The sequence below is a fragment of the Thunnus maccoyii genome, chromosome 11 (assembly GCF_910596095.1).
Source record: "Thunnus maccoyii chromosome 11, fThuMac1.1, whole genome shotgun sequence".
NCBI lineage: Eukaryota > Metazoa > Chordata > Actinopteri > Scombriformes > Scombridae > Thunnus > Thunnus maccoyii.
In genome coordinates, this window is record NC_056543.1 from 1,690,975 (window position 1) to 1,709,986 (window position 19,012).

Here is a 19,012-nt window from a genome sequence, read left to right on the forward strand (position 1 = left end):
ACACAGGAAGACGATCTTAGAACCTTTACCTTTGGGATCAACAGCCTGGATCTCATCGGTGGGCTTGCAGGGTCTGCTGGCTCCGAGTCGGTTCAGGGCTCGGACTCTGTAGGCGTACCACTGGCCCTCAACCAGACCCGTCACCTGGAACTTCGTCTCGGGAACCATGTCTCCGCAGGGCTCCCATTTATCAGTTCCTCTCTGGCAGCGGTCCACATTGTAGCCTCTGATGCCGCTACCACCGTCATACTTGGGGGGCTCCCAGGTCAGGAAGATGGCAGTGGCTGACTTGTCTCTCCACCTCAGGTTCTCTGGAGGATCGGGGACCGCTGGAGGGGAAACAAGACATGGGCTTAGGAAGTTTCTAAGACCTAACTTCTCTGTCCTCTCAAGATATCTAAATCCTGTGTGTTTTTTAAATTTTTTTAATTGTATTTTATTTCATTTTTTTCACAATTATGGAAGTAAACTTCAGACTTTATCAAACCGGAAGATGGAAAAGGAATTAAAATCTCTCAACTCTTGTCTTATTTGGTTAATGTGTTGACTACAAAGACTCACTTGCGGGAGAGGAGACATTGACGGGCTCGTCAATGTATGCCGGCTCTCCTGGTCCACACTTGTTGCAGGCGGTGACTCGGAACAGATACTCCTTCCCTTCAATCACATCTGTGACTGTGAACTCCTGATCCTGGATACCTGTGACCACCTGAACAAGAGAAAACTCAGAATTACCAGACAATAATCAGACAAGTTGAAGAGTGACTGACCTTCACTTGACTGGTTTGGCCGTATTTGATGCTTATGAGTTTATAAGCATTTATTACAGCCCTATATTTGATCCTTCATGTAAAAAAAAATTGAATTTAGGAACATCTGAACTAGCTCCAGTATGTTCCTCTCATGTAACCATTTTTACATGAGACTTATATAAAGTCTGTAGTTAAAAAAATGATGATTACAGGTGATTAAACAGATACTATGTTCAGTATGTGGATGCTAATGTCATACCTTGACCCAGGTCTTGCGGGATATGTCCCGTTTCTCCACCTGGTAGCCGGTCAGAGGACTTCCTCCGTCGTGCTCTGGAGCTTCCCAGCTCAGATGGACGTGTTGCCGGGTCACCTCTGGAACCTTGAAATCTTTTGGAGCGCTGGGCGCCGCTGGAGGACACAGACAGATATACAGTACGATGATACCACAACCTCAACCCAAAACAAGCAGGCCTTGTCCTGTTAACTGTTCTTCAATCTGCGTGTAGCTCATCACAAACTGCTTCAGGCCAGCTGTTTCCCCAGATTTGCTCAGTATTACTGAAATGTTTTCTGTCAAAATAAATATTTTTGTTTTCATGGCATACCGATGACGTTGACCTCGATCTCTCCGGAGACAGACGTGACATCGTTCTCCAGCTGCAGGGTGTAGGTGCCTTTGTCTGGGCGAACGCTTGGTGTGACAATGAGTTCTACGAATGTGGACTTGGTTGTCACGGTGATGCGCTCATCGGCGGCGGTCAGCTCCTTCTCTCCAAAGGTCCACTTGGCGACGGGTGTTGGGTATCCAGTGATGGGGACTCTGATGGTGAGAGGATGAGGAACGATCACCTCCAGGCCATCTTTGAACGCACTCAGGTCAAAGCTCGGACCGACTGGAGAGAGGAGAGATAGGCATGATGGTTAAAATGGGTATGATGGGTACAGAAAAATGTTCTCTTCATTAGATGAACATTAAAAACTCACAATAAAAAAGATTAAAGACTCAGTGACAATAAAAACAACTGTCTGTCTCACCATGTGGGTTGTCAGCCAGCAGAGGTCCGATGACGTTCGATGGGTCAGACACTCCGGCGGCATTTTCAGCGAACACTCTGTAGATGTACTTTGTTCCGTATTTCAGACCAGAAACCTGAAACAACAAAGTCAAATTTAACATGCTGAAAAACAAAGAAAAAAAATTATATACACAGAAGTGTTTGAGTGAGCAAAGAAGCAAATTACTCCTATTAGAGTTTTTGTAATCAGTCAGAAAGCTTTGAGTTTATTACATGTATTTAAAGTCTTATTTCAGAGTTTGATAAGCATGCAGCTATACCTTGTAGAAGAGGTCAGGGCAGAGGCGGGCGTTGCAACGCAGCCACTTATCAGTGCCATCCTCGCTGCGCTCGATGATGTATCCGGTGATCATGCTGCCTCCGTTCCTCTGAGGAGTCTCCCAGGTGAGCTGCACTGAGCTCTTGTTCTGGTCTTGCCAGGCCAGGTTCAGAGGGGGACTTGGGCGCTCTGCAGGGGATGGACAGAAACAGTTAAATATTACTGGGGGGGGACAGACACTGATGTGCTAATGCAATGTAAGATAACGTCTAAGGGTTAGAGTCAGACCTGTATACTTTTATAACTACCTAATATAACAGAACTCATCATTTCAGCTAGCCAGACTCACCGATGGGATCCATGATCTTGACGGGGTGTGAGGCGGCACTGGGCTTGCCTTCGCCAGCTTTGTTCTGAGCTTTGACTCTGAAGATGTACTCTTTGTTCTCAATGACGTCATTGATAATGGAGCTAAGCTCATCAGGTTTGGTCAACTGGACCGGCGACCACTTCACCGACGTCCTGTCACGCAGCTCAATGATGTAAGAGGTGATGGGAGAACCTCCGTCTGACTCAGGAGGCTCCCAGGAGACGGTGCAGCCAAACTTGTTGACGTTTCCGACGATCACGTTCAGTGGAGCATCGGGAACATCTGAACACAATAATAAACAGAGGATAACTGAGTAAACTGAGAGCAATGTTCTGACGGTTTGGGGAATCTGGCTGTTGGTGGAAAGTTTTATCAATCGCATTTTATCTGTAAAATAGGAATTGTGGTGTACTTCATGGATCAATTGTTGGACCACTATTGTTCACATATACGTGCATATTACAAATAAAAAATACCTATTACATCATGTTTAAATCCTTTTTTGCACTTCAACATATAAAGACATAGAAAAAAAGACCACATGACACAAAATCATTCTCACCAAATTTGTTCTTGGCCTGTACAGGTTTGTCGGTCTCTACGTTGGGTCCGCTGCCGACTCTATTGCGAGCGCAGACTCTGAATAGGTACATGGAGTCCCTCTGGAGTCCGGTCACTGTGTACTCCGGGCTCTCAGCATGGTCGGTGGCCAGCGTCCAGGTCTTGCGCTTCACATCGCGTCTCTCCACCACATAGCTGATGACTTTGCTGCCTCCGTCGCTCTCTGGTTCCTCCCACGCCAGGCTGACCTCGCCATCGGCAGTGTCGACTACCTGCAGGTTCTTCACAGGTCCAGGAACGTCTGGAGATGAGGCACAGAGAAAAAAATGTCTTCAGCATAAGATGAACTCAATTAATACGAGGATTTTCAGACATATATTGTCAGAAGAGTGAGTAAAGCTTCTCAGTAGACTAAGGAAAAGACTAGGAAAGCTGTTGAAAATATACATTTCAGCTGTTTAAAGTGACTTTCAGTTGATCATAACTAAATCTTAAAGTCTTTTATTTTGTTTATATTATATATATTTATATTCTATTGAGTACATTATATTGGTGTTATTTCTTTACAAAGCTCTTGTTCCTGAAAATCTGAAACATGATACTGGAGCTGTGGTTCTAACATCTAATGTTAGTGTAATTTTCTCACTTAGTAAATTTGACAAGTTAAAGAATCCAGTATTTCATAATTATCTTAATGTTAATTTGCCTTAACATGACTTTGTAGAAAACCTGTGGAAGCTAAACTTAACAAGTTATGCAAAAAAATGCCGACATGGTAACAAACAGGTCACAGTTTTATGTTTGTGTCAGAGAACTCACCGATAACGTCCAGGTTGATGAAGGCTTCTCCCTCTCCGTGTTTGTTCTTGATGATGATCTTGTAGCGGCCCTGGTCGCTCTTCTTGGGGTCCTTGAGGCGGTACTCTGTGCGGTCAGCAGAGGTGTGGATGTTGTCTTTGGAAAGACTCGTGCTGTCGTACTGCCAGTCAGCCTCCGCTTTCGGGTACGCACTGTAGGGGACTGCCATGGTGATGGGCTTTCCGGCATCTGTGACATAGCTCTGGTCTGTAGTCTTTATCTGAGGCACAGCTGCAAGAGGAGGGAGGGGGTAGATGTTGTCACGGAGACAAGAACACCTGGATGCATGTTCTCCATCAGCCTGGTATTCTGTTTTATTTGTTTTCTCAAGTAGTTTATCAGCAGTAACTACACAAGTGGTAAAGTGGGCGGCTTGCAAACTGGGTAACAGAGAAGTTGTCATTTATGTGTTTTTAGGTAGATCATTTGACCACGTAATACATAAAAAACTGCAGATACTGAACTCTGCCTTTGGATAATCTTTACAGAATGGGAACATTCAGACCAACAAAATGTGTTTTTTCAGATTTTTGCTTCTTTTTAAAGAAAATAAACTTTAATTTGATTACTCACATTCCCATAGCTTAAAGGAATTAAATGTATCTCTGTTTGTCAGGTCTGTATGTCTACTATTGATATTTATACTGAAATCAATATAATAATCTAATCTATGTGATTTAAAGGAACCTTAACCACCAAAATCTTGTGATTTTTTGAGATTTGTACAACGAATATTTCACTTCTTGTTAATTTCTTACCTGCCAGCTCCAGCTTGGCCTTGGCGTCTTTGTCCTTGACGACGACTCTGTACTCTCCTTGGTCTCGAGGTCTGATCTCACAGACCTGCAGTCTATGGACTTTACCCTCGCTCATCATTTGGTATTTGTCTCCCTGAACAACCGTCATGTTGTTCCTCAACCACTTCACCTCCACTCTGTCCTTGTTGAGCTCCACCTCATACACAACGTCTGTGCCAGGAGGTTCGAACACATCCTGTGGTGGTCTGATGATCTCCACGGGGGTCTCTGCAGGACAGAATCATGATGAGAGTTTATTGAGAGCGGAAAGCAGAACAGGAAAAGTTCATACAGTAAATTTTGAGGAGCTCACCGTCAACAAATAGCCTCGCTCTGGATTTCTTGTCTTCTACGCCACAAGCGTATTCACATTCATCGTCTGGTCTGCACTCCTTGATATGCAAGGTGCAAATTTTTCCTTCTTTCTTAAATGTGTATCTGAAAAAATTAAATTATTATCATTATTTTAGCAAACACATCAGAACTGATTATATTCAGTGAACAATGAAGCACATCAAATGCAATTCACATAACTTTTTGTTACATGTCAAAGCTCTAAAATGAATTCTCTACTTTAGATTTAAGGTGGAAATTAGAACCAATGTGATTGCAAACAAATTCAATATAAAGATATGAACAGGTTCAGATTTGCTGTGTCTGTTTGAGTGTTTCAACGTCACAGAAAAATGTGTTTATTCAGAAGCTGGTCACTCTTCAAGCTCAACAAGCTCTGCTGACGTATGAAAGTACCAAAAACTGCTTCAAAGTAACCGGATAGACAGAGCAATAGCATTTTGTAGCACAAATGAAACTCCAGTCATGTCCTTAAATAATCAGCTTTTATCTGCGTGTGTATTTCTTTCTGTGCAATGTTAAACACCCTTAACATTGAAAACAAGGAAAAACACTTTAAAGTCTCAACTAAAGGACCAAAACATAACTTTGTTAAGATGGAGGGTCTAGTGGAGTTTAAAATCATTGACCGTGGCGTGATGACATACCTTGGTCCTTCTCTGATCTCACGTCCGTTTCTGTACCACTTGACGTCGGCTTTCTCTTTCGTCAGTTTGCACGTGAACTCTGCGTCTTCAAACTCAGTGATGGTTTGGTCCTCTAGATGCGTTTTGAAGTCTGTTGGCGCCTCGCTGATGATCAGCTCGGCTGTAGATTTGTCGTCTCCCGCCACGGCGGTGTACTCGCCCTCGTCGGCCAACACGCAGTCTTTGATGGTCAGCGTGTGCTTGTCTTTGTCGACTCTGTAGTGGATGCGTTTGTTGAGGACGATCTCCTCGCCGCCCTTCATCCACTTCAGAGTGGCTTTGAGTCTGTTGACCTTACAAGAGAAGCTGACAGTCTTCTTCTCCTGAGTGTCAATGTCCTCCAGAGGAACCACGATCCTCAGACTCTCCTCTGAGCAACACAAACATCGCAACAAAAACACGTTAAACTCGAGCAAGATGAGAAAACTGAACCCAAACATGACATTAACATGACGCTGTAAATCACTGACCTTTGACAGTGAGGTTGCAGGAGCTCTTGGCGTGCTCTCCTCTATGATTGGTCAGGTTGATGCTGTAGTGGGCCTCGTCACCCTTCTGGGCATCTTTGATCCTCAAGGAGAAGACGCTGTCTCTCTGGACCATCACGTACTTGCTGCTCTCAAAGATTGTCTCCTCGTTCTTCAGCCACTTGGCCTTCGCTCCCTCAGTGTTCACCTCGCAGTTCAGGACGATCTCCTGACTTTCTTTTGCCTCGGTGTCCTTCAGCGGTGTGATGATCTTTAGTTTCTCTGTTGATACAGATCAGAGAGTCAAATATCAGTGCTATTCTTACTAATGAAAACAAACTCAGAAACTAAAGTGTTTTCCTAAAAAACATTCAACAAAAAGATGTAATGACGAGTTTTTAAGAAAGCAAAAACTAAACTTGATTTAATTTCCATTTTTGTTTCTTTGTACAGAGCTGCTAATCTGTAAAGTTATAATTACTGGGGCGCTATAACAAAAATATGGAGAGTTCCTTTAAGGTTTCAGTCGGGGTTATTTGTTAAAAACATTAAATAAAATTATAAATGGCTTGGCAAGAAAGTAAAAAATAAACCTAGAATGTGAACTAACTAAATGAAACAAAATAATATTTTGGACAAATTTTATTTTTTATATAATTTAAATAATAATGGAATTGCCGCCAGTTTAATTTTGGCTGAATTTTTTGGAAAGTAAAGATATACAATCCATAATTTGTTTTATTATGTCCTACAAATCTCAGCGTATGGAAGCATACTAAAAGAATGTTTAAAAAAATATTATGGAAAATTATAGAAAAATTATGATTCTAAATCCACACTTTTATTTCCTATGTCAAAATTATGAGATAGTATTTTTAAAAATGTTAATATAAGCTAAGCTAAAAGCTGATAGAGAGAGTTTGCCTAAAAATCCAGATAACAATAATTTCATTAAATGAAAATAATCAGGGATGGATAGGCTACTTCAAATTAAAGAAAGAGATGGTAGAAGTTTAAATGTTGAGATAATAAGTGTGAGATCGTAGACCAGAACTTTGTATCTTAAACTTCAAATGTATTTCTGTCACTCCCAACGTCTTTTTTTCCTTTTTTTGGCAGGAATGGACTTCCATACAAATGTCCTCCACTCAAAATGAGTAAACGCTTTTAGGGTTGTTCTTGATGTATGATCGTTGTGTTTTCCAGTGGGGTGGGGGTCGGGGGGTGGGGGGGGCTTACCAAGCACGGTGAGGTCGACACTGACTCTGTTCGGGCCGATCATCACCACGTATGCGCCCTCATCTTTGGGCTCACAGTCCTTGATGACCAGCGTCCGTTTCTTGCCGTCGCTGATCAACTCGTACTTGTCTCCCGCCTCCAGCTCCGTGTCATGTGTCAGCCATTTGACCTCGTAGGTTTCCTTCGAGACGGAGCAGGTGAACTCCGCCTTCTCGCCCTCCACCACCTCCAGGCTGTGAGGCTTGGAGATGAACTCAGCAGCCAGTTCTGAAGCACAGGAGGGAGCAGAGATTAGGGGGTGGGGGGGGTTGAAAAGCACTTTGTAACTTGTTTTCGAAAAGCCTATTAAAATAAAGTTTATATTATATCAGAGGTTTCAGAGCCTCCTCAGCACATTGCAGTGGTGGAAGAAGAACTCAGATCCTTTACTAAAGGTACCAAAATACTCCGTTACAAGTAAAAGTCCTGCATGAAAACCCTACTACAGTAAAAGTACATAAGTATTATGAGCTTGATGTAGTTAAAGTATTGCAGTAAAAGTAGTGGTTTGGTCCCTCTGACTGATATATTATTATATATGACATCATTAGATTATTAATAGTGAAGCATCAGTGTTAGAGCAGCATGTTACTGTTGTAGCTGCTGGAGGTGGAGCTAGTTTACACTACTTTATATACAGTTAGCTAGTTTAGTCCAGTGGTTCCCAACCTAGGGGTCGGGGCCCTTCAAAGGGTCTGCAGATAAATCTGAGGGGTGGTGAGATGATTAATGGGAGAGGAAAGAAGAAAAAACAAAGTTCTGATACACAAATCTGTTTTCAGTTTTTGGACTTTTTCTCTAATCTTTGATTTTTGCTGAAATATTGGATCATTTGAACATTTATTGAAATGAAAGCATGTGAGAAGTTTAGAGGGAAAAATCACTATTTGGTGGAGCTGTTAACAACTCATAGACATGTGAAATGTGACCCCGACTACACACTGCTTTTTGTAAGACGTCAAAAGACAAAAAGGTTGGAAACCACTGGTTTCATCTTTAACAATGTGTTGTATTTTAAAAGCTTGTTATATTATCCATTGTGTCAAATCTTCATCTGAAAAGTAACTAAAGCTGTCAAATAAATCAAACAAAATTGACTTCAGTAAATGTACTTAGTTACTTTCCACCACTGGTGCATTCACAAGTGATCAGTCAATCAATGCCAATCATGTTTTTTTGATTTGTAAATCTTGTGTACCATTAATCCTCAGGTTTCCGGAGGTTTTGATGCTGGGACTCAGCCTGCAGTTGTACTCTCCGGCGTCAGCCATCTTCAGGTTCTGAATGAGGAGGATCCTCCTCTTCCCGTCCACGATCTGGTCGTAGCGGCCACCCTCTGGCAGTTCTTCATCTCCTTTGTACCATGTGACATCGGCGCTGGGTTTGGACACCTCGCATATCAGCTTCACGCTGTCCATCTCGCTTCCCTCCACATTGGACAAGTTCTTGATGAACCTCGCCTCCTCCTCTGTGAAGAGAGAAGCAGAAACATGGTCAGATCTGAACAATGATGATGATGATAATTGAGTATTCAGAGAAACTGCAGTGCAATTTTTGACCCTTTATTGCTGTATTGTTTTGCAAAAGAATAAAAACATCAATATCATTTATCAACTAAATTTGGATTGGTTTTACTCTTAGTGTAAGAATTAAATTGTGATCATAATGATTTCTCATTAACCATAATTATCACCAACAAACAAACTAAGTGAACTCAGTGAACTGGATTATTTTACGTGAAGAAGAGCAGTGACCACTATCGTGAGGTTTAGGGCTTTTTCAACCCTATAGTTGGTTTGCTGTGGTCTGAATCAGTGGATGATGGTAAACTTGGTTTGGTTACTTTTCACACAGAGAAAAATCCAAAGGAACCAAAATGCGTCACTTCAAGCCAGTTGCAAATGTTCACTCTGCTTATCGGTCAGATGAGTCTGGGTCTCTGCAGCTTCACCAAGTTAAATTTAAGACTTTTTAAGACATTTTAATACCACATAGAACTCATTTTAATACCTGTTTCACAGTCAAAGTATGAAAGATATCATTAAAAACCCTTAGCGATGATAAAGGCTAGAATTATTTACCAAGTGCAATGTGAAGTAAATGTCAATTTATTTAAATTTATTTCACATTTTTTTCCATTACCTCCCGGCAGTATATAACAATCATTCCCATCAATAGAACTAAAAGTACTCATTTATCACGACCTGGATGTGGATAAACAGTAGAAAAAAATGGATGGATGGATAGACTGACCAATTAAAAAATTTAAAAAATAATTTAAGATCAGAGGTTTTGGAACAGATAGAAGTCAGATCAAGTTTCCACTTCCTCTAAAGGGTCTCTGTGTGGTTGTTTTGGCCACAGTGTGATTTGCCGTGGAGGGAAACCAACCAGAATTGACCAGAATTGAACTACACAGGTCTGAAAAAGCCCTGAGACAAACAGTTGTGACAGTGATTATTTACATTTGCATCAGTTTCTGGCTGTTTCGGGAAGCTGAGGATTAAGATTTCTTTTCTTACCAACGACAGTAAGCATGCCGGAGGATTTGGAGGTCTTTGCATCACATTCATATTCAGCCTCATCGTCAAACACAGACTTGTGTACGATGAGGATGTGTTGGCGACCTTGGGCAATAATTTCGTACTTCTTCCCCTTTCTGATTTCACTTCCATCCTTTAACCAGCGGACCTGTGAGACAGTGGTGGTGAGGATATCAGAGAGGTTAAAAACTGAACAATGATCAAAAACCGTCACTGATGGTTCATGTGAACTGATGAAAGCTTACCTTAACGTCTTCTCTGGACACTTCACATTCAAACCTGGCGGATTCCTTCTCTCTGACCTCGACATCATGGAGCGGCTTCGAGAACTCGACATGTGGAGCTGTCAACACAAAAATAGAAAGGCCTTTATTAGGAGGTCCTTAAACGTTTCCAGGGCTTTTGTCTTAAAAGGGGCTCCTTGTCTCTCATAGAGGGTAAATTTGTGTTTTAATTGAATTTTGCTTGTTCCCGAGTCTTTCAAGCTTTTATTGAGTCCCTAAATTGTTTTGAGGGATTGTTTAACTCTCATGAATGTTGGTTAGTCTTGTAAAGCGTCTGTTAACGCTAACAAGGGATTCCTTTCTTAGGGGGTTCCTTGAGTTTTATAAAGGGTATGTTAACTCTTGTAGGGGTTCCTTTAGCTTTTATGGAGTCCTTTGAGTGATTCCTTAACCGTTTTGAGGGATCCCTTAATATTTATGAGTTTCCAACCTCTTAAAGAGGATTCTTTAACTATCCCTGGAGTTCCTCCTAAATTTGTAATGACATTTAATGAATATCAACTTATAATTTCCACCTTGTAGTTGTACTCACGTTCAACATTGAGGAAGCAGGAGGTTTTGAAGTCTTTAGCGTCACAAGTGTACGTCCTTGAGTCGTCCAGAGTGCAGTCGTGGATGACCAGCACTCTCTTGCGTCCGTCGACGATCATCTCGTACTTCTTGATCTTGCGGATTTCCTGTCCGTTCATGAACCATTGCACCTCCGCGTTCTCTCTGGAAACTTCACACTCAAGTGTGGCGGTGGCTTCCTCCTCCACCGTCTGGTCCACCAGAGGCTTTGTGAACTCCACTGGCGGCTCTGAACGGACACAAGAAAACAAGCAGAGCAGCTGTTTAAATTCTACTCTGCTAAACTAGAGTACTATCAGAATATTCATGTTGGGTCTGAATAAAAAAGAACTTTTAAAATGACACCACTTACATCTCAATAACACATTTAGCAGTTTTTTTCTTAACATTGAATCTACTATAAATAGCAGTGAGTTTAATTAATAGTTGTTAATTGGTGTGGATTGTCTTCTTGAACAAGATAAGTGAATATTAAAAGTCTTTCAATGCAAAACTTCCACTGGAAATCTGCAGTTTTAAGAGTAACTCAACACCTGGTTAACAGTTTCAGGTCTGCCTCATCTCTAGCCAGAAGTGTGCTCTGTTGCAACTGTAACATATCTAACAGTGATGTTACAGTGTAATGACACACCCAGGAGTACACTTTTACATCACTGCTACAAGGTGAGGTCAATAAATTGGAGATTTCAGTAGTTGTTACTCATTAAAAGCTACTTGGAGCTAACTTAAAATAGATGTCATCAGTAGAGTCCAGTAGAATTAGCAAATGTTGATGTCTTACCTCCGACTATAAGGTTGGCTTCTGTCTGGAAGTCCTTGGCAGTCAGTCGGACCTGCCCAGCTTCATGCAGCTGGACGTCCCGCAGAGTCAGACTGTGGACAGTCCCCTCCGCCTTCAACACCACCTGGAGGTTCAACGGCAGCATCAGCAAAAGGGTTTAACCTGCTCTGAACACTGTCTGTCAGGTTCAAAGGTCCAGCTGAGTCAGTAAGGCCGGTTTAGCATGCCAGTCTGTTTGTCTGTCAGTATATATAGTCAGGGTTTTATCTTCCCCATCAGGTTAAATAGTCTGTCAGAAAGGGAAGTTACCTGCCCTCAATACCTCCTCTCAGAGTCCGTAAGGTTTAACATTCCCTGTCAAGTGTAACAGGTCAGTAATCTAAGTGTTGTACCTTTACTGAATTCTGTCAGTTTTAACTGAATTAGAAAGTTTAAGCGTTAACATTTCCCGACTGCTACCTGTCAGGTTCAACGGTCAGTCAGGAAAAGGTTTACCAGGGTGAGTAACTGGGGATTGTACCTTCCCTGAACACTGTCTATCAGGTTCAATAGAAATATTTTAAGGGCCTTACCTTCCCTGAACACTGCTTGTCAGGTTTAGAGAGTCGGTAAGTATTGGGGGTTTTTGACCCTCCCTGAACACCGTCTGTCAAATTTAACATTGGCTGCATTTGAAAACACCTACTATACTAACAGGATGTACTGATTTGACCAAAATGTAGCATGTAGTATGCAGTATGCAAACAAAAGCAAAATCTGTAGTATCCTAAAAATACCTGGATGTCATACTGATTCGAAAAAAATCTCCAGCATGTATCTGACCGGTCTACTTCGCTTACTGTGTCCCATAATGCAAAGCGCTGAAATGAAAGCTATCATTTACATCCGTTTTCCAAATTCGAAATTCTTACTGTCCTGCAACACACTGCCTATCAGGTTTACAGAGTCAGTGTGTTCAGGTTTGGTCTTTCCTGAAATACATCTATCAGGTTTAGTCAGTAAGTTCAGTGTTTACCTTCCCTGGATGTTGCCTGCCAGGTTCAACAGTCAGTCAGCGAGATGGTTTTATCTTGCCAGAACACTGCCTGGTCCCTTTTTCTAAGGTTCCTTTAGTCTTGTAAAGGGGTCTCTTAACTCTAACAAGAGATTCAGTCCATCCTTCACATCTAGTGGTCGTTGTGGTAGTAATTATGACCCCGAGAAGTGACGCAGTTCAGATGACGTCAATATAAGGTGACAATTTGCCGTATTAGAGGGAGGCAGGTTGGGTGGATGTCTAGATAGTTTGATGGCAAAAAGTGGACTTTGCTGCAGGAGACCACCGTTCGCTTCCCGTTTCCAACGGCGAGAGTCATGTTACCAACTGCTAGTCGGGACATTTTTTTAAACACTGTAATGTCGTGGTGTTTACTGTTGCTATGATGATGATGATGACGGTTGCATAAATTTAAGGAAGTAGAAACCGTGTTTCAAGTGATCATTTTAACCCAAACCATGATCTTTTCCTAACCCTAATCAAGACCTTAAACACAGCGTTGTCACACCATAAAACTTTACTTACTTTACTTTAACATTTTTCTAACAGTGATTTGTAATGATTTTGGAAAGTTGCATATTACTATTCCTATTGGTCGTTCTTGAGTACAGGCACAATCAACCTATGTGGTTGTTTAATTACGAGGATGTGTTGAGTGATTCTGTAACTTTTTGATGGTTTACTTAAGTCTTCCACCAGTCAGTCAGATTGAGGGTTTTACTCTGTGATCCTTTTTATATTGTGTTCAGAGGACACAGAGACTGTAATTTGGCAGATTGTGTCCCAAAATTGCGTCTGTCAGGTCTAAAGCATTCAGTCAGTAAGACGTGGGTTTAATCGTCGCTGCGCGTTGTCTGTGCAGTTAAAAGGATGCAGATTTGAGCTGAGAGTGGTGTTTTCTGTTGGTAAGTCTCCAGCGCAAAAAGGGTCAGCCAGCTGAGCTCTGACAGCTAAAACGAACACAAGCAGCTGCTTTCCTTCTCCCAATTTAAACTTCCTGACCTCTGACACCTGGCGGCTGGTTTTACCACACATCCACCCACTACATATCACAGAGCTGTCTGAACCAACAACTACATAACTCACTGAGGAGGAATCAAACATACAGTATCTTTAATTTACTGCTTTTCTTGTTTGTTTTAAAAGGATAATAGGAAAAAAATACAATAATTGTTATTTCATTTTATCTTGTTTTTCATAATAATTTTTTATCTTCATCTTCATTAAATCACAGAGAGAGAGAGAGAATAACTTTTGACTTGATAAGTTTCAATGCTGAAATTTTAGTGTCTGATCTCCGCTTCCGAGCTGTGAGTAGAGCTTTTACAATGTTGTTTTGTTCTCTAAAAACAATCAGAAGTCGATAATGGGAAAAACAACTGAGGAACTTAATTTTTAACCAGCAATAAGTTATTTAATGTTTCCCCTCTAAGAGTGGAATATAAGGAGATTTGCGGATTGAGATGGGTTAAAATAAATTAATAAATTAACACATCTCTCAGTGTCTGCAGACATTTTGAGCTGATAAAAGACTAAATATGAAGACATATTTTATTTTTGAACTTCAAATTTTTAATCACAGTTGAATCTTTAAAGTTTAGTCAGTTCTGACATTGCTGAGGTTTTCTCATCTTAAGTGCTGAAACACTTTTTAAAAAGTATTTATTAATGTCATTTTAATTGTCAGTGTCTGAAGAGTTTGTTTGTGTGGGTGCTGGGAAGGTGGTGACATGTTGAGCTGTTTTATTTAACTCCTGGGGGTTTAATTCATGTTACTGCATCTCATAAACATCAACAAAAAACCCATAAAATGTTTGTGGAGTTCCAAACTGAACAACAAACCGACTGTGTTACTGAGGTTTTTATTTACTATCTAGTATTAAGCATCGATTGAATCTGTCTTTATCTCTCTTTCTGTTGCACCAACGATTTAAAGCTAGTCTTCTAAGTATGCGCAAGATACATTTTTAAGCTTTAAATTTCAGTTTAGCTCTCTCTAAACCTGGATGTTTTCAATTCTGTTGGTTTTTTAAAAACGGTCTTTTCTTTTTTAGTTTAACAGTTCTGTTCTCGGATGTAACAGTGACAGTATCATTGTTTTTATCAGTGATCATTTCTTTCTTTTTAGTTACACTTGCTTTTAATAGTTTGCTTCAATTAAGCTTCCAGGATAAAGAAATTTTTATTTGTTCAGTTTACAGGTTTAACTGAAGTTTGATTGGCACTAATTTAGTTTAAATCTCTGTTGGTGCAACTGACTTTATTTCATAACCAAAGAAAACCAGGAAATACATCTGTGATGAAACCAGAGCCATTAAACAACTGGACAACAAAACAACTCATTCAACCTGATTATACAGTAGGGAATAGTTCAGGTATGAAAATTAAATACTTTAAAAACACTGTTAGTCATGTTTACATGTTATAACTCACTTTATCTTCATTTTATCTAAAGAAAACCAGGAAATAAACTAAAGAGCTAGAGAGTTAGAGCTATCAAACATACATACATACATACTTGTGGCTTTATGTTGAGATTTGATGGTACACTTTATGTAGCGTGTGAATCTTTGCTCATGTTGAACATGTAACATGCAGTAAATCATGCTTGCACAATTCAGAGAGAGATCATGTGTCTCGGGGAAACCTCAGGGTTCTCGAGTTACGACCAATAATCAAACTAATCCTGCGTTATGCTTGGATATCATTTCAAGGCCCAGACTCACAGCGAGCTCTTTTCAACGCTTATTTCAACGTGAAAGCAGCCGCAATTTCAAGGCAAGGCAAAACATTTACAGCACATTGCCTGTTTTTAAACTGAAGCTGTCAAATAGCTCTTGTTGCCACCTGCCCTGTGCCTCCACCTCCTGCAGCTGTTAAAAATAACCCCCGAAGAAACGCTTGCGGGGCAGAAAAAGCCTCCCCTCCTGCAATATCTCAAAACCAGGATCGTATGCTCAGCTGGAATCCTGATCCTCCACCAGCAAGCCCTTATATAAAGACAGGCTGAAGCTGAAACAGGCTGGTGCAAAGAAAACTGAATATTGTGTACAAACGTGACAGGAAATGGCCTTGGCTCTGGACCAGAACCACCATGAGAGCTGGAGTCTGTAGTATCTGTAGTAACTGAATGTAAACAGGTCTTGTGTGTGTCAGGAAGGTGTCAGGAAGTGAGAGTCATGTCTTCGCCTGTTTTTGTACAGAAACATTGTGAGGACTCACTCAGGTGTGTTGGGACTTACTCTGTCGCTTGGTTCCAGCTTTGTACCCCCCAAGAACCACTCGACAGCGATACCTTCGTATGACAGCTCGCACTCGAAGGTTGCGGTCTCCCCGGCGGTGACAGTTACATCCTTCAGAGGCCTTGTTAGGCCGATCACTCGGGCTTTGGATTGGGGAGAAGACATGGTTAGCTCCCCCCCAAAACAGGTCAATAGATCCAAAAATCCTCAGAGAGAAACGGCTAATCCTCAGTGGCTAGTCCTCATGGTGTGGTTGAGCTGAAGGCAGGCTACTCAAAGCCCTCAGGACAACTGAAGCCAGCCACCCTGGGACTTGGCATTGGGGGGTTTTGCTAATTAGCATGCGACCTGCCATCAGATGTATATGGCCAGCAGGAACCAGTGAGAGATGGGGTCGCGTCCTCCCCCCTGCCAATCACTGCAAACCTGCTCTAGATAAGGCATGTGGCTTCTAAAATAACCAAGGGGCCTGATTGGCTGAGAGCCCACCTCTGCCAAACCCATCAGGGGAGAGCCAGTCTGCTCCTGTCAATCACCAATTTTCCTGGAAAAGGAAAATGCGGAGCTCCTTGCAGGAGTTACCCAACGTCACATGCAGAAAACGCTGACATCATGGTTTAGTAGCCTGTGTTGTAACACCGCTATGTAACTGGTGTTGTTGAGGTTTTGGTAATGCAGGCCAAACTGAGGGCATCAACTATTTACAACAGGCTTCTTCACATGCCTGAATTAAAGCCCCTTAATAGCCAGTTAAAGCCCGTCTGACAGTGAGCGCTGGACTGTTTAATCAACGAGCTGTCAGTCTGAAGAGTTTACAGTCATAATCTGCTCCCCAGGATTATCTCTGCAGACCCACATTTATATTTTCACACTATCTGCTCAGGAATACAGATAAAGTCTGACAGGAAACAAGGTCTTGATTTCTACAAATACATTAAAATGTAAATACACTGTAAAAAAAAGTCTCCATCTGAACAAGTGATTTCACTTTTTGAGAGTTTAGTTCTTATTCCTAAACCCTGGAGATGTTTTTTTTTTAATCTTCCAAAGGGTTTCTACTTTTTGCACAAAATAAACTAAATAGTTTACAAAAACCTGTGATAGTCTGAGATCATGTTGTCTTCAGATGAATTTTGAAGCTTTACAGTCTTTGTTGATTTTTAAGAGATGATTTTCCTGAACAAAATATATATAAGGTTTAATTCTCTACTAGTATTTTTTCTAAACCGACACACTTTTAACAAGATGTCATTATTAGAGCAGTACAGTCCATCCTGTGGTTGTTTCAAGATGTTTCTCACTGGATTGGTTGAAAAACAAGTTCTTAAATATTGACTGAATTACTTGTTGAGATGGAAGTTTTATTACAGTGTAGAATATATAAAATACCTTATAATTGTTTCACTGATGCAAATTTTACTTCCAACTTGCCTCCAAATGTAGGAAACATATTTTAACTGGACAAAAATGTGATTAGATGCAGATTTTTGCAGGTAACGTTGGGTTTTGGTTGGTTGGTTGGTTGGTTGGAAATTTCTTGTTGTACATGACAACTCAAAAATCCCTTCAAGCTCACTTTCTCTTTGTTTGATAAGATAAAACCTGTGTGACTTCTTCATCTCAGCTTGATGGCTGAGTGTCATCTTTACACTCCTGGTCTAATTTTGCGGAGCAGTTTGAGTCTCTGAAGCCTGAAACTCACATCTGAATAGTATATAAGAGCCAATATTTATTGGCGATTACCATTATATTAACATCTAATTATATAAAAAAAAACAATAACAAGAAAATGATTTAATGTTGCAATTGGTTACTCACTATTTTAACTTTATGTACATACCGCTCCTCCCTCTGCTAATATACACTATTCAGGAAATGTAAGAGCACTAAAAAAATCTGTGATTTGAATGAGCTAAAAATTTATTCCACTTAAAAGTTTCAGTTAAAAGATAAAACAGAAATAATTGTCTCTGAAGCAAAATAAAAACAGTTAAAAATCAATTCTCAGTGTCAGCTGCTGGCATTGAAAACCATAAATCAAGCAGGAAACATTGGCGCATTGATGTATTCAGGCTTCCTGCCGTTTTCTTGGGGAAGCTTTGGTCCTACCCAAAACTGAAACTTTTCTGGTCTCTCATATTTGATTATTTGTCAAAAGCCTTCAAAAAAAAAAAAAAAAGCATCGTTCCAGAGTCATTGCTGGTTATATTTGGCTTAATTTCTGCCCCCTCTAAAAACAACTATGAGAAATTAGCCATTTCTCTCTGTACTCTTCTTGCAGAATTAGGGAAAAAAGCAATTCCATTCATGGCTCAAAGATCTGGCAAATGTGCTTCACCTTTTGATATGTACTTAGCAAAGATTTAAAAGTGCTATATGTAGGAATTGTAAAGCAATAATCACTCTCTGTTAATAAGTGAACGGATTGTAACGTAACTTAAAAAATGAGACTTTCCTGACTTTCTTGGTTGCATATAACAGCGTGTGGCAGTGAAAATCCAAAGGATGTGATGTTTATGTGTACTGCAACAGGGTGCAACACTAGCTAACGTTAGCTTAGAAATGGAGTCCGCTAACATTGGACACCAAGCTGTCTTTCTTCCTATTGGACAGGTAAGCTAATATAACTGCAAAGCATGTGAAATATATTGTGATATTGTGGTTTTAGCTGGCTAATGTTTCTGATTCTTACATATCGCAGCTTTAACTTTTCAGAAATCTTCTCAGCCAACCAATCAGGATGTAGGAGATGCTGGGTTTAATGCATTCCTTTATCAAATTATTACCAAAATCTGGTTCATTAGGTAACAGTGTGCATGTGCATGTACAGTGCAGCATCAAGGACGTCACTTGGATCTAAACAGAACCCATTGTCGTCTGTCAAGAAAATTTTCAGCTGAATACCAACAAATGTTTTCACAAACTGAGGTGTGAGCGCCAGTGTTATTTCTGTCACCTTTAACCCTGAGCTGAGCTGTAGATCTCGCATTCGCTGCCGAGAAGTCAACGTTTCCTGCCATGTCCATGCGGCAGTTGAAGAGAGTCAACATGTGTCGCGTTCCTTCCTGCTTGATCTCCACATCCTGAGAAAAAAA

At 40.8% G+C, this 19,012-nt stretch overlaps 1 protein-coding gene across 1 annotated transcript in view; it reads right to left on the minus strand.

Annotated features, from left to right (window-relative positions):
* LOC121907520 (titin-like) overlaps positions 1-19,012 on the minus strand; it is a 254,288-nt gene that overhangs the window by 96,929 nt on the left and 138,347 nt on the right. Inside the window, exons 110-130 of the mRNA XM_042427130.1 lie at positions 18,874-19,000; positions 15,918-16,060; positions 11,640-11,763; positions 10,821-11,087; positions 10,250-10,347; positions 9,984-10,152; positions 8,660-8,929; positions 7,423-7,689; positions 6,187-6,465; positions 5,678-6,086; positions 4,990-5,114; positions 4,638-4,904; positions 3,841-4,110; positions 3,023-3,322; positions 2,440-2,742; positions 2,092-2,279; positions 1,791-1,905; positions 1,361-1,648; positions 1,012-1,163; positions 562-709; positions 30-329 (exon numbers count right to left, since the gene is read on the minus strand). Coding sequence (XP_042283064.1) covers positions 30-329; positions 562-709; positions 1,012-1,163; positions 1,361-1,648; positions 1,791-1,905; positions 2,092-2,279; positions 2,440-2,742; positions 3,023-3,322; positions 3,841-4,110; positions 4,638-4,904; positions 4,990-5,114; positions 5,678-6,086; positions 6,187-6,465; positions 7,423-7,689; positions 8,660-8,929; positions 9,984-10,152; positions 10,250-10,347; positions 10,821-11,087; positions 11,640-11,763; positions 15,918-16,060; positions 18,874-19,000 — 4,609 coding nt within the window. The remainder of the gene's footprint in view (positions 1-29; positions 330-561; positions 710-1,011; positions 1,164-1,360; positions 1,649-1,790; positions 1,906-2,091; positions 2,280-2,439; positions 2,743-3,022; positions 3,323-3,840; positions 4,111-4,637; positions 4,905-4,989; positions 5,115-5,677; positions 6,087-6,186; positions 6,466-7,422; positions 7,690-8,659; positions 8,930-9,983; positions 10,153-10,249; positions 10,348-10,820; positions 11,088-11,639; positions 11,764-15,917; positions 16,061-18,873; positions 19,001-19,012) is intronic.